The sequence below is a fragment of the Zootoca vivipara genome, chromosome 11 (genome assembly GCF_963506605.1).
Source record: "Zootoca vivipara chromosome 11, rZooViv1.1, whole genome shotgun sequence".
NCBI lineage: Eukaryota > Metazoa > Chordata > Lepidosauria > Squamata > Lacertidae > Zootoca > Zootoca vivipara.
The window spans coordinates 24,846,188-24,860,962 of NC_083286.1; the positions used below are offsets into that span (position 1 = coordinate 24,846,188).

Below are 14,775 nucleotides of genomic sequence, written 5' to 3' on the forward strand. Positions count from 1 at the left end.
TAATTCTATCCATTTTAAATTGTTTTGTACACTGCTCAGTTTTATCTGTGATATAAAGTTTTTCCTTAGTTTTTAGGGATGCTACTGTTTGTCATTTTATATGAACTGATATCGATGTTGCTTTTTATTGTTTTCTGTGTAAACTGTTTAGTGTTTTATTACATTAAGCAGCATAAATGTTTTATAAGCAAGCAAATAAAAACTGTGGCAAACTTTCAACTTTCTGAACTCTTCATCAGGCAGGATGGTACATGAAGAAGGTAACGGGATGAGGAAAAATATAAAGCAAAAAAGTACAGAAATTAGATGGGATATTGTAGCCAGGAGGTCGGCTCCAAGATGGGAGATTACAGGCTAAATAAATCCCATCCAGTTGCTACCAATACCAGCTTATACTAGTAGAGTGGTATTCAACTAAATATCACTAAGGGTAGACCAGCTGAAATGAATGAATGTGACTAAGCTAGGTCTATTCATTTCAATGGTTCTGCTCTGAGTAAAACAGTTGAATACAACCCCCTAGGATTCTAGGATAGAGAATCTAGGATAAATGGCCGCTCCTCCATTCTTTGAGACACTAGGGCAGGCTTGTAACCCTGAGACAAATCACCCTTATACCAAACACACAGGTTCCTGGAGCAACTTTTGCATGGTTCTTCATTATATTAACACTATAAGGAATGATCAAGCTTAGTTTTGAATTAGTTTACTGATATACAATTTAAAATCAACCAGGAAATGCAAAACACTAGGTAAAGGTAAGGGACCCCTGGACAGTTAAGTCCAGTCAAAGGTGACTATGGTGTTGTGGCGCTCATCTCGCTTTCAGGAACCAGTGTTTGTCCACAGACAGCTTTCTGGGTTATGTGGTCAGCATGACAAAACCAATTCTGGCACAACGGAACACTGTGACGGAAACCAGAGCGCATGTAAACACTGTTTACCTTCCTGCCTCAGCGATACCTATTTATCTACTTGCACTGGCGTGCTTTCGATCTGCTAGGTTGCCAGGAGCTGGGACAGAGCAATGGGAGATCATCCCATCGCGGGGATTCCAACCGCCAACCTTCTGATCGGCAAGCCCAAGAGGCTCAGTGGTTTAGACCACAGTGCCATCCACGTCCCACGTGCAAGACACTATCATCCAGCCTATTGGAAAAACTGCTATCTTGCTTGCCTCACAGAGGAAGCCAGTACAAAGTGGGGAGATAAGAGACACATACAGAGGCACTGAAGAACATATACTTTTTGGCTTACGAGTGCTTGCTTACTTTGCATCCCATACATGATCGCCCCTGTGGAAGATGACCAGGTTACTGTTAGAATCCAAAGCCAGCCCAGAAACCTGCCCAAGCTTGAGGTTTATTCCAGGCCAATCAACTACTTCTTCTATGTTTAAATCTGAAAAAGGAGAATAAGGTTTACACAATATTAGGTAAGTAAATAATTCAATGGCTAAAGATAGAATCAAACAAGCTCCAACCAACATATTTGTATGCAATATAATAGTTAACAATGTGTTCATATAACAATACAGTTGTACCTTGGAAGTTGAATGGAATCTGTTCCGGAAGTCCGTTCGACTTCCAAAACCAAAGTGCAGCTTCTGATTGGCTGCAGGAAGCTCCTGCAGCCAACTGGAAGCCGTAGAAGCCATGTTGGATGTTCGGGTTCCAAAGAATGTTTGCAAACCGGAACAGTCGGGTTTGCAGCGTTTGGGAGCCAAAACATCTGAGTACCAAGGCTTTCGGGATCTGTCAAAGGCGTCTGCGGCTACTCTTGAGTAAAGACGCTCCACTCCGTCTTGTCTTTCAGAGTTTTATTGGGCATATTATTTACAGTGCAATGATATCAGCAAACATGACTGCCTAGTCTGAGTCAGAACCCCGCAATGGCTTCTTCCGGGTTCTCGCCCAGCATAAAAGCCTGGGCACCCCAAAGCGTCGCCCCCTGGCCCTACGGATGGGAGCGCGCCTCAATTCGGGCGTCGGAGGGAACGGTTCCCTTTCTGGCAGCCCTGTGTCCAACATCTCTCCAGACCAAGAGAGGCTATTTCATGAGCTTGGCTGAATGATCAGCTGTCATTTGGCTCCTCCTGCCCCTGAACTCAATCCATGTAGGGCATTATAAGAACTTTGCAATTTTAATAATTAGTGCTTGAATTTTCTGTTTTTCTCCCCCCCCCCCCGGCTCATACCCTTTCCTTTTGGTATAATCTATTTTAGATTGTAAGAGTCTGTCTTGTCTTTAATCTGTGTACAACACCTGGTAAACAGTACCGGTAGGTGCTTTATAAAACATATATTTACATACATATAATATTATGTAACCTACAAGCCAACTCCAAGCATGTAGTCAGAAGTGAGTGCAGTGGCCCACTTCTATTTATGCACAATTATTATTATTAGTAGTAGTAGTAATAGTAGTCATCATTGTCACTTTTTTATTTACTTAATGAAACTCCCAGCAACTTTAGGATTTGCCTAACAGGATATTTTAGGATACTGTAAGAGATGTTAAATTACTGACTTGCTGAAGCTGTTACTTTTGGGACATACAGTTCCAATAAAATGTAGGATTACTGTGAGGACCAAATACCAAACATCTGATCTATGAATGTTTACTTAGAAGCAAATCCCACTGATTTGAATGGGTTATTTCCAAGTAAGCAAATTTAGCATAAATCATCCTTGTAATTGTTTACTGTTGAGTTTAGTCTGGCCATCTTTTCTCTGAGGTGGGGAAAACACACACATAAGAGACCTCAGCATATTTATAGTATTAACACCATTTGTCATTTATACCTCCCCCCCCAAAAAAAAATCATTCCACACTATATTTGTGGGGTGATAATGGCTAATAAAGAATCTAGTCTGTCAACCTAGACAATTAAGCTGATTTGAATTGCAATAATTTCATATAAATTTGCATAAAGCTTCTAAATACTGTATAACTCTTAGGGTTGGGGATTTTTTTGCACAATTCTAGTTCTGTATTATTTGATAAACCCTTTACTGCTCAGCCCTGTGGATTTGTACAGCAAAAGGTATAAATAATAGATAGGTAGATTGATGATAATCATAACCAAGGAAAAAACATTCTAAACCAAAAGCAAAATCTATTATAGAATTACTCTAATAGTCCTAGCACAAATATTGCTTTTATAGCTTCCAATGAAATATTCCCCTCTCCAAACACACAGAGGAGATATCTTACTGTAATCAGCATTCTTCAATAATGCGACAGAAAAGCCAGTATTTTGTTCACTCCACTAGCATTCACCAGCATTATTAAATCTGAAAACCACTTTTCCCACAAGAACAGCCAATGGCCCATCTAGTCTAGCATCTTGTTCTCTCAGTGGTCAGCAGATACCTGTAGAGAGCTTGTAAGCAGGACATGGGCACAACAGCACTCTGCCCAACTGCGATTCCAAGCAACTGGTATTCAGAGGCATACTGTCTCTGATAGTGGAAGTGGAACATACCCACTGTGGCTTAAATTCAGTTGAGTTCAGTTTCAAATTTATTTGTAAAGTATTTTGTTAGCTGCTTGTTTGTAGAACAGAGAAAACAGCCCATTGTAAATAAGAATTGTCTGCACAGTCCTATGGCTATTAACCCAGAGGTCAGCCCTACTGAGTTCAATGGGACTTATTCTCAGATAAGCGTGTAAAAATTTGCAGTCGAAAGCACTGCCTCTCTTTTCTCCTCTGTCAACAGCAGCAAAAACAGGCAAGCAATTTCACAGATACCTTATTAAACTTCCACAGTGTACCAAAGGCTTGGTGGTCATTTAAAACAGCATACATTAACACCAGGTTAACAGTGCTATGAAAATGGCTTGAACTGGTGCAGACAAACAGTTCTGAACCATGGTTTGGGTTTTCAGCTATGGTTAGTACAAACTGTTATTAGGTATGATGTCTGAATTGAGTCATTGCAATTACTTATATAATGATTGCTCATAAGGGTGGTCTACTTATACAAACAGCATATCCTTGGACAAAGGTATTTGCATGAATTCCAGCTCTTTGTCCCCCATTGGGGGAAAGGGAAAGAATCAGTACAAATCTTGTTATTAGGAAAAAAGAGCTGCAATGTCATTAAATTCCTTCCACTGATGTTTCATGACTCATACAACTACCGCATGAGTAGTTATTTCCATGCCAGCATTGCCTATACCAGCTCTGTTTCTACAAAATAACTTAAGAAGTAACTGTAATGTTTCATATTTAGAAAGAGAGAAGCACAATGAAAATATAATGTAAATGTACATAAAATATTGTTACTAGTCAACAAGGCATTCAAACTGAAAACTACAGAGGGCATAACTACCCTCACAGGAGAGTGTGTAATAAAACCAGCTGCACAGTAAGAAAAACAAAGTCAAATAATTGAATTCACCATGTTCAAGTTGGATTACTCAGTTTAGAAAAATGTAACAAATAACTCCAGCTCAGGATTTCTGTTTATATACCAAAAATAAAACTTCTGATACTAAATTAGGCTTTTCTTTTACAAATAAAGTATGAAATACAATAATGTATCAAATAAATCTGTCACAAAATACATAGCACTAAACTGTACAGCAGACAACTAACATACACATAAAACAAAACTTACTAAACCTTTGCCACAAATGGGAAGGATAATGTGAGAAATGCTTCAGTGATTACTGACAATTATGTTGAACAAAATGAATTTTTCATCGGAACATCTGATGCAAGAGAGGAACGTGATGTACAACTCCAATTTTTTTTTTAAAAAATAAAAAAATCATTTGGTGTAATATTGGATATGGTAACATTTTTAAATAAAAAAACCACAACCCTAACCCACCTCCTGTACGTTCTTTTTCCCAGTTTCCACTGCCAGGTTTAGGTGGCTGCAAAGCAAGGTGCCTGCTCTCTGGTGGCCTCAGGGTGGATTCTAATCTGTGGAATTTGTGGATTCTGTCTCTGACAAGAATGGCATTGGCCCTTTCATCTTCATTGGAAAACTCTCTGGCATCAGGCCAAGCAAGATCCTTCTTCTGGACTACATTAGCAATCTCTGCTACAAGATCTGATTCTGCCTTTTCTGTAGGGTTATACTTGTGCACATGAACAACATCTTCCCTTTCTCCTAGCAGCTTGGAAATGAGTGAATAGAAATCACCTGCACAGAGAAAAAGAGAGAGAAAGAGAAAAAAAAACAGATAAGAGAAAGAGGCAGAGGAGGCAGACAGACTGCAAGATTTTGTTGTGAGCTTGACAAAAAGCAGAAATAGGAAGTTATTCCTAAAAGCCAACTTGGTTCAAAACTTCTGGCTGCTCAGAAACTTAAAAACATAAATCACAGGCTGTTGCAGTCCTTAAATTTACACAACAATACCATTTCTTGACAAGGCATTTCAGAACCCAGGCAAATGAGACCCCTTGCCTCTGGAAGGCTTCCATGGTGGGGAAAGCATAACTTTAGGAAGGATTATTTTAGCATTGGAACACTGGTATACTTACCTCCTCTGAAATTTGCTACTAATAGCCTTTCATTTACAGGAGCAGAAATTCAGAAGTGAAACCAGTCTGAAAGGAAATGTATTCAGTTTTTCACTAGATGCTACAGAATGTTAATACAATCTGGAAGATAACCAGTTGCAATTGTGGTTGTGTGTTTTCCCCTACTGTATGCTTTTTGGAACTGCATTAGCCAGGAAATGGAGGAAAAATTACAGATTGGTAAATTCTCCCACAGAAATGTTTGATAAGACTATCAAACTGACATATCTTTTTTTAATATCTTTAGTTATATCAGATTCCTAACATTCTGGTTTACACATTATCTATGTTATTCAAAGTTCTATACCTAGCCAATATTCTTTCCCTCCCAACCAGTGTTGTTAGCTAGATTGCCTGTGCTAGAAAATTGCATCATATATATAAAGACTGGCAGGAAGGATCCCCCCCCATTTCCCATGTTGCCTGGTTTCACTTGAGTCAGTTTCCTGTGCATTGAATATGAATATCAAAAGTGTTTTTTAAAAAAAATAAAAAAGTCAGAAGATCGACAACTTTGTTAATTCAACTATTTCAGAAATGATAAGCATATCAAACATATTCAGAATGTGCATTCAGAATTCAGGAAAGAATAGCTAATATGCACCTACTGTGATGCAAGCGCAAGGTTTGCTAGATCTAGGCCCTTTTATCCCATTTGAGTACAATCGTAACTAAAGAAGATACAGTAGAATACTTCACTTGAGCACTCCAGATGTGCACCACACACTCTTCCACTTGGAATCTGAAGATTACTGTTATCAAAGCAGGGCAGCTTACAACTGTTGAAGCACATGAGAGTATATGACATATAAATAAAATAAGAAAGCAAGGTCTGGTAGAAGCCTGAAAGAAGAAAATTCAAAAGAAAAGGAGGAAAGGGAGGTATTCATTCACTCATTACACATCACTTAAAACTAGCTGGGTAGATTTGAACGAGATCCAATTTGTTGCTGATGTAAACGCACTTGCTTACAAAGCAGCAGCAACAAGCTCTTCGTCGTCTGCAGGTTTTATGTGTGGCCAGTGTCAGCGCAAGCCATCAGGAACATATTGTTCTACTCAACCATTTTGTTAAGAGCCAGCAATTGTTGGCAGCTGGACATGTGTTCAGTTGTGCTACATCTTATTCCAATTTGCATCTTGCCACCAAGAGCCAAAACTGCAAGGCACATCTGCAGTGGCAGCCTGAGGGAGGGAGCCCTGCCCTGCAAGGGACTGACATCTGGCACCTCTGGCAGCCATTTACAGACCAGATAATTTCTTCTAATAGAGTCCCTGTAGAGCAGAGACTCAGAAGCCAAGTGGCAGCTTGAACACCTAAAGAAACCTTCCCAATCTGGTGCCCTTCAGCTGTGTTGGACTACAACTCCCATCATTCTTGACCACTGGCTATGCTGGCTGGGGCTGATGGGAGTTGTAGTGTAGTCCAAAACCAATAGGAAGGCATCAAGTTGGGAAAGGCTGATATAAGGTCTAAGGGAGACTTGCATTTGCTTCCTCCGGTGCCAGAAACGACAAGAGACATCAGAAGAAGCATCCTGGGTGAGGAAGCAATTGCTTCCTTGAAGATCTGCTGTGGCTCAGTGCTTCAGCGGTAGCTGGAATATCCAGTGCTGGGAGGGGGGGCTTGTACACATCTGTGCCTAACAACTCTTCTCTGTTCTGTTGTATATTAAAGATAACCTAAATCACCTTGAGCTATTCGGTTAGCAGGAGGAATATAAATACTTCAAATGATCTATTTAACCTCTGCACTGGAGGAAAGGGCTTAGTCCTTTATCACTTTATGCTTCTTTCTGTTTTGGATTGGTGGCTGTGAACAGTCCGTAAATAAATATTCCCGCCTTGGTGACACAACCATTAACTTCCGCAAATATGCTGGCTCACAAGTATTTCCATTAGACTGGGAGGATAATGAATTAAAAGGTTAAGGATTTCAATTATTTAGACTTCTTTAAAAATACATTTATGGAACCATGTCATAAAATCTTCTTGAAAGTTTCACATTAAAGCAATAATAAACGTAAATGGTAAGCTAAGGCTTCAGGACTCTCACGGAAAATGCAATTTTAAGAACTCAGCAAGGGGGGGAATTAAGTCTTTTCAAAATGACCCTAAGAGAGTCTGTCATGTTTATAAACAGTCCTGGCTCAACGGTTCCAGCTAAATTTCCAATTTCAGCCTTTGGAAGGGGAATGTCCCCAGTGAAATCCCCTGTCAGAAAATAATTATCAGAGTTAATAGGGCCAATTTTGGTGAAATGAACAAAGCAAATTGGAGCTGAACATAATGTGTTAAGCCATCCCCACTAACATGCTTGATAAAACATCCTTAATGTTGCTTTCCTTCAACCACATACTACTACATTTATGGTCAACTCTTATCAGATGCTTTTTCTACTGTTATAAAAACCACAGCACAACCACCGTCGCCATCATCCCAGCTGCATTTTAAAATAAGTTATGACATATACCTTTCCTCATACAAGGGATTAATTGAATTCCTGTATACCTAAGCACCTTTTGTAGGTGATGTGTCTATATCTTCTACTTCGGTACCTGGCCAAACATCCATGAGGAGTATGAAGGGTGTGGCATGGGCGGAGGGGGGTGGAAAATCAAACAGCTGTCGACATATCATGCTGTATGTATGCAAACTTCCCTTCTGGCATCATTTTTGCAAAAGCCAGCAAAACGATAACGCACCTCACATTCCTATTATTTCAAAGCTGTTTTGTGCAAGTGAGAGCCATGACTCTGAGATAAAGGGTTTAATATTCGGTTGGGAGCTGCTCAGAGTGGCTAGGGAAATCCAGCCAGATGGGCGGGCTATAATAATAATAATAATAATAATAATAATAATAATAATAATAATAAACAATTTATTATTATTTATTATTATAATTTATTATTTATACTGCCTGCACCCACCAACAAAGCCATAAATCCTGCCTGCCTGTAGAGAGGCCTGGGACACTGCTGCTGCCTGTGAGTGCCTGGGGGGCCGCTCCCTTTTCGCCAATTCCACCTGGCCGGGGGGCGGGGCCTGCACTCACCAACACAGCCATAAAGCCTGCCTGCAGAGAGGCCTGGGACACTGCTGCTGTTGCATGCCAGGCACTCCTGTCTTCCACTGCCTCCCGCAGTTTGGTCAGACTCATGTTGGTGGCTTCGAGGACACTGTCCAACCATCTTGTCCTCTGCCGTCCCCTTCTCCTTGTGCCCTCCATCTTTCCCAGCATCAGGGTCTTTTCCAGGGAGTCTTCTCTTCTCATGAGGTGGCCAAATTATTGGAGCCTCAACTTCAGGATCTGTCCTTCCAGGTTGTGTCATCAGCATATCTGAGGTTATTGATACTTCTTCCAGCAATCTTAATTCCAGTTTGGGATTCATCCAGTCCAGCCTTTCACATAATGAATTCTGCATATAAGTGAAATAAGCAGGGAGACAATATACAGCCTTGCCGTACTCCTTTCCCAATTTTGAACCAATCAGTTATTCCATATCCAGTTCTAACTGTAGCTTCTTGTCCCACATAGATTTCTCAGGAGACAGATGAGGTGATCAGGCACTCCCATTTCTTTAAGAACTTGCCATAGTTTGCTGTGGTTGACACAGTCAAATACTTTTGCGTAGTCAATGAAGCAGAAGTAGATGTTTTTCTGGAACTCTCTAGCTTTCTTCATAATCCAGCACATGTTTGCAATTTGGTCTCTGGTTCCTCTGCCCCTTCAAAATCTAGTTTGCACTTCTGAGAGTTCTTGGTCCACATACTGCTGAAGCCTGCCTTGTAGAATTTTAAGCATAACCTTGCTAGCGTATGAAATGAGCGCAATTGTGCGGTAGTTGGAGCATTCTTTGGCACTGCCTTTCTTTGGGATTGGGATGTAGACTGATCTTCTCCAATCCTCTGGCCACTGCTGAGTTTTCCAAACTTGCTGGCATATTGAGTGTAGCACCTTAACAGCATCATATTTTAAATTTTTAAATAGTTCAGCTGGAATATCTTCACTTCCACTAGCCTTGTTATTAGCAGTGCTTTTCTAAGGCCCATTTGACTTCACTCTCCAGGATGTCTGACTCAAGGTCAGCAACCACACTACCTAGGGTGTAGGAGACATCCATATCTTTCTGGTATAATTCCTCTGTGTATTCTTGCCACCTCTTCTTGATCTCTTCAGCTTCTGTTAGGTCCTTTCCACTTTTGTCCTTTATTATGGTAATCTTTGTACGAAATGTTCCTTTCATATCTCCAATTTTCTTGAACAAATCTCTGGTTTTTCCCATTATGTTGTTATCCTCTATTTCTTTGCATTGCTCGTTTAAGACCATCTTGTCTCTCCTTGCTATTAAGGCCATCTTGTCTCTCCTTGCTATTTTTTTGGAAATCTGCCTCTCCCTGTACCCCCTAGCTTTTAATGGAATTTGATGTTGCTACTGAAGTGGGTTTGCCAACTGCTTTTATCTATAACTTTTTCACAGAGTGTTTTTTTTAAAAAAATGTTATTCTTTGCTACCTAAAGAAGGCTTGTGACCGATAATACATTTAAATGATAAATAATACCAAAAGAGATTAAACAACTCTCTCATTTATTTATATCCTTCAACACCTTTCTGATATTATTGCTATATGTTCTCAGTTCTGTCACTGAACTCATCCAAATGGCAGAACAGAAATATCTCAAGAGGAAAATATTTCTTTTGTTTAGATATCTCACTGTTTTTTGTATGGGCACTTTAAAACAGCTGATTTTGCATTGCTTCAACCCTTAGGCACTCTGGCGCTGTGGCAATCTCGACTTCTCATTGAGAACTACATATACAACCCACTCCTCCTACACTGAAAAAATAGAATATGAAGTTTCATCCGGGGATGATGAAGTAGATTCCTTGGTGATTAAAAAAAGCAGCTCCAAGGCTTGTTTACCAAATGCAGACTTTACTTCAGTAATGCAAAAATCAGACCGAAGCTGTACAGTGAGGAGAGGAAAATGGGGTGTTTAATATACCAGTAAGATAACAGTTTCTTAAATATTTCTTTCAGAATAAGTTGGTTACACAAGCTTTCAGAAACCCATAGCCCCCAAACTAATGCTACAATTCCCTCTTAATCCAACTAAGTTTGGATATGTTTTCTCAGTTTTTGTAAGAATATAGCTTCACATCACCATTGTGCCCAAGGCCATTTGTCTTCCAGAACCAGTGTTTCAGTTACATGTAAGTAGCTATATTGTTTAATACAAATACATTTTTCAAGCTCCACATGGCACAAAACAGTTTAGACCTCAACCCGACTCCCAGCTTAGTCACAACACTCCTTTTATGACTATAAAGAATGATTCATTTCAGTCCCCCATGATGGAGAACAGCAGTGACCTACCTCACACAATTTTTGAAGGAGAATGAATACAAGAATGTAGCCCAACTGGACAATAAGGAGGGAGGAAGAAATTATAAAAGCTGGAATCTAAGGAGATTCATTGTCAATACAAAATTTAAAAGCAATCCATTATCGAGCACTTTACTCATCATTTAGGAAAATGTATTGGTCACAGACATTAATAACTTTAAAAGGACACCTTAATGATTAACCACCCAGAACCATTCCTTGAATTGGTTTTAATTCTTTCAGCAATTAAAACTTGTATTAGCTGGAACTACCGCAATTAAAGTCAGCAAGGAAAAAAATGGTGTATGAGAATTTAAATGAACCTGTTAAAATTACAGAAACTCCCACTCATTCTTAAAGAGGTTTGATTTCTTTCTTGACCAACAAAAGCTAAAGAACCTGTTTCCATAGAAACATGTTAGAGATATATATACACACATACACACCAAGTAGAGATTTGTTATTAAACAAAGCTGTACTGCAGCTTCTATTTGGAGGATGTTTTTACAAGACAAGTTACAATCGACAAAGCAGAATACAGTAAGTGTTTCAGTGATTAAAAAACGCTTCCGAACCATCATGTTAAATCATTACATATATCACTAGTTAACCCAGAATGAGTACCATCCAGATTAATCAGGGATCGCTAAGCTTGACAGTTGTCAAGCAAGATCCTCTTCAAATCCACAGAAGTCGCTTCAGAGGAATAGGTGTGTAAAATTTAAATCAATCTTAAATATTTGAATTGCAAGATTAAACCTAGCAATTCTTCCACATATTTGGATATGTGGAAATGTTGCTATTCAAAATGCAGCTCAACCATGGAATCAGACTCGGAGCAGCCATTCTCTCAGTCTTGATTCTCCATCTGCAAAAATTGGGTGAATTAAATACACCCCGCTTAACAGCAATGCTGAAGAGACTACTAATTTAGATGCAAGGCTCTTTCAATTATTTAACTCCACTATTTGGCTTACAAAGTGGTGCATGTGCAAAGACAGTAAAACAGAAGGCTTGAGATTGCAGCTTTAGAATGAGTTCTTTAAAAAGTCAAACAAAAATAAATGGGCATTTCATGGCTCATCTAAAAACTTAAAAGTCAAGTTAATGGCTTGAGATTGATAATTTTTTTAATCTACAAACTAGGGGTTGTATCAAGCCAGAGTGGTTTCATTAGCACAGATCTCCACAACAGAACTTCCTCTCATTCTCAGCTCCCTCTGTACCCACCTCGAAATTTCTTCTGAGTTCCCTGCCCCCCAGTCCTCTGGAGTAGATTCAGAGAACTGTGCAGAGATAGGAAATTCTACTGCACAGGCAGAAGTCTTTATGCTAACAGGATGACTTTGTTGGATACAACCCATGGGTGTACTCAGCATGGGGCAGGGGGGGCAGCTGCCCTCCCCTAGAAGAAGGGCAGCTGGAGAAGACAGGCAGGGGTGCTGCCTGCTGTGCTCTGCCTCAGCCTGCTTGGCTGAAGCGAAACGGCAGTGAAGCTGCCTCCGATGAAAAAAACCTGGACCTGGACCTGGGCTAACTTCAGCCCACACTCTCTCAAGTCACAGCGAGCACAGCACAGAAAGTGCTGCCCCACAATGCTCCACGGCACTTCATTTGCATGTATGAAGTTAGCCCAGGTCCAGGTCCAGGTTTCCTTCAACGGAGGCAGCTTCGCTGCTGCTGCTGCCTCTTTTTAGTCACCGCTGCCATTCAAGGAGTGGGCGAGGCAGGAGTGCAAGCACGGGTGGCTCCGTGTGCTGCCTTGCAAACGGCCCCCTTTTCTCTGGGGGGCATGCACATTGACCATGCCTCCTGGGGGGATCCTGGCCACGTCATTGCCAGCTAGCCAATCGGGTGGCTGGGGTGTGTGGCTGGTGTGCTTTGATCCTGGGTACGCCCATGATACAACCTTAGATAATGTTATCCTGAAAGATTCAGCCATAACAACATCCCAATGGCCTTGTGAGACATAATAAAGTGTTTGTAGGCCTGTATGCATACAGTTACATACATTTTGTATATATACAGTATTAAAATGCAACAAAGAAGGACTAGCATCCATTCCACATCTCCTTACATGTTAATATTAAAGCACAGGGATAATTCTTTGCACATTAAGATGCTTCCTTCTGTCCATGAGTGGGTCAAACTGAAAATGGTCATTACATTACAAAACTCCAACAAAATAAGTATTTAATATTTTTCACATATAATCAAGAATTAAAGCTAAAAAATCTCTCTTTTTTTCTTCCAGGAAGAACCCTCCATATTTATTGAAAATGTTTATACACCATTTAATTCATCATTTGCATTTCTAAACCCTACTAGCCCAATATAGTACACAAACAAATGACAATTGTATTAAGCAAATTTATATGTGAACAAGAAAATCAAATGAGATTAAACTGTACTAATGAGTTTACCTGCAAGGTTAGGGACCAGTAATTGACTATTTCCTCTTGAATAATTATGCAAGGAGCAGCAATGCAATGGTAGGGATGATTTAAATGCTAGTTGTTGAACAGCTATCACTATTTTGATAAATATCAATACAAAGAATGCAATTATCACTACTATTTGAAACATTTTTGAAATCTATTTTATGAAACCAGTATTATACATACCCTGGTCTAAAACCTCCTCCTCATCTCTTTTTGGCTGTTGCATAACAGAAACTGTATCTCCACTTTTAGCTTCTGAAAAAAGAAAGGAGGAAATCTAATGATCTAAGAAAGAAATCGAAAAGCTAACAGAGAAGTTAATAGAATTCAGATACCTGCACATATATACATACTGGCTTTTGTAACTCAGATTAATTGCAAGGAGTCAGTACAATCCAACAATTTATTTTCTGATATAAATGCACAGCTTCATTTAACATAGTCTACTGCTCCAGCGGAGCCAAAGTGAGTAAAATATTGTGGGGGCCCAGGTAAGTCATGCTCCACATAATCTATCACATGACGAGGTACACAAACCATTTAAATGGCAGAGCCCATCAACTTTTAGGGGCCCTGGCCCCCTCAAATATTTTATGGGGGACTAAAGCTCCCACGGCCCTAGACCCGTGTTTGCTCCTATGTACGATTTGGCTCCTATGTACTGTTCAGTCTACACATGCACATAGGCTGTCTGATCATTTAGTCTTTTATGATTCACAGGGGGAAGTTTGTGAGCACACAAGCCAACAGTAGTGAACTGAGGGAACTAACGTGAGGATTTTGCAGTTGCTTTTATCACCCAAATGAAGTGCAAGGAGACCAGATTCACCAAGCAAAAATCTTCCTTACAGCAATAGGCTGGAGCAGGATATGAGTTACTTTCTGATCCCTGACTCTCTGACATGGCTGCAAGGAGGACATTGGAAGCATCCATATCCTGGTTATGAACTGGGCCACCGTGTTTAGTTTAAATCAGGCATCCCCAAACTTCGGCCCTCCAGATGTTTTGGACTACAATTCCCATCTTCCCCGAGCACAGGTCCTGTTAGCTAGGGATCATGGGAGTTGTAGGCCAAAACATCTGGAGGTCTGCAGTTTGGGGGTGCCTGGTTTAAATTATAGTTTATTGCAACAAGCCAAGCTCAAACTATGGTTTCTGATACTGGCCTGTTTCAATAGAACATAGTTTAGTTTTAAAGAATTAAGAGAAAGTTTCCCAGGAGCATGGAAATTGCTTTGGTGGCATATGCCTCAAGAGACTATGTGTGGAATTTGATGTAACGCAAAGCGGGGCATGTGTGCAGGGATCAAGGTCCACTTACGCAACAGCCCCCTGGAGATTTACCCAGGCCACACCCCTTAACTCGTCCAGCTTCACACCTTGTTTGGATAGATAGAGATGTGTGT

The 14,775-nt window shown here is 40.2% G+C and overlaps 1 protein-coding gene across 7 annotated transcripts in view; it reads right to left on the reverse strand.

The window, feature by feature from the left end:
• The window catches only part of PAM (peptidylglycine alpha-amidating monooxygenase), a 131,289-nt gene that overhangs the window by 26,214 nt on the left and 90,300 nt on the right, over positions 1-14,775 (reverse strand). For 4 of the 7 annotated variants that reach the window (XM_035100121.2, XM_035100120.2, XM_035100122.2 and 1 more), the window contains exons 14-16: positions 13,552-13,623; positions 4,842-5,159; positions 1,272-1,401 (exon numbers count right to left, since the gene is read on the reverse strand). In XM_035100121.2, coding sequence (XP_034956012.2) covers positions 1,272-1,401; positions 4,842-5,159; positions 13,552-13,623 — 520 coding nt within the window. The remainder of the gene's footprint in view (positions 1-1,271; positions 1,402-4,841; positions 5,160-13,551; positions 13,624-14,775) is intronic. The other 3 variants (XM_060280172.1, XM_060280173.1, XM_035100124.2) reach the window with 1 other exon arrangement.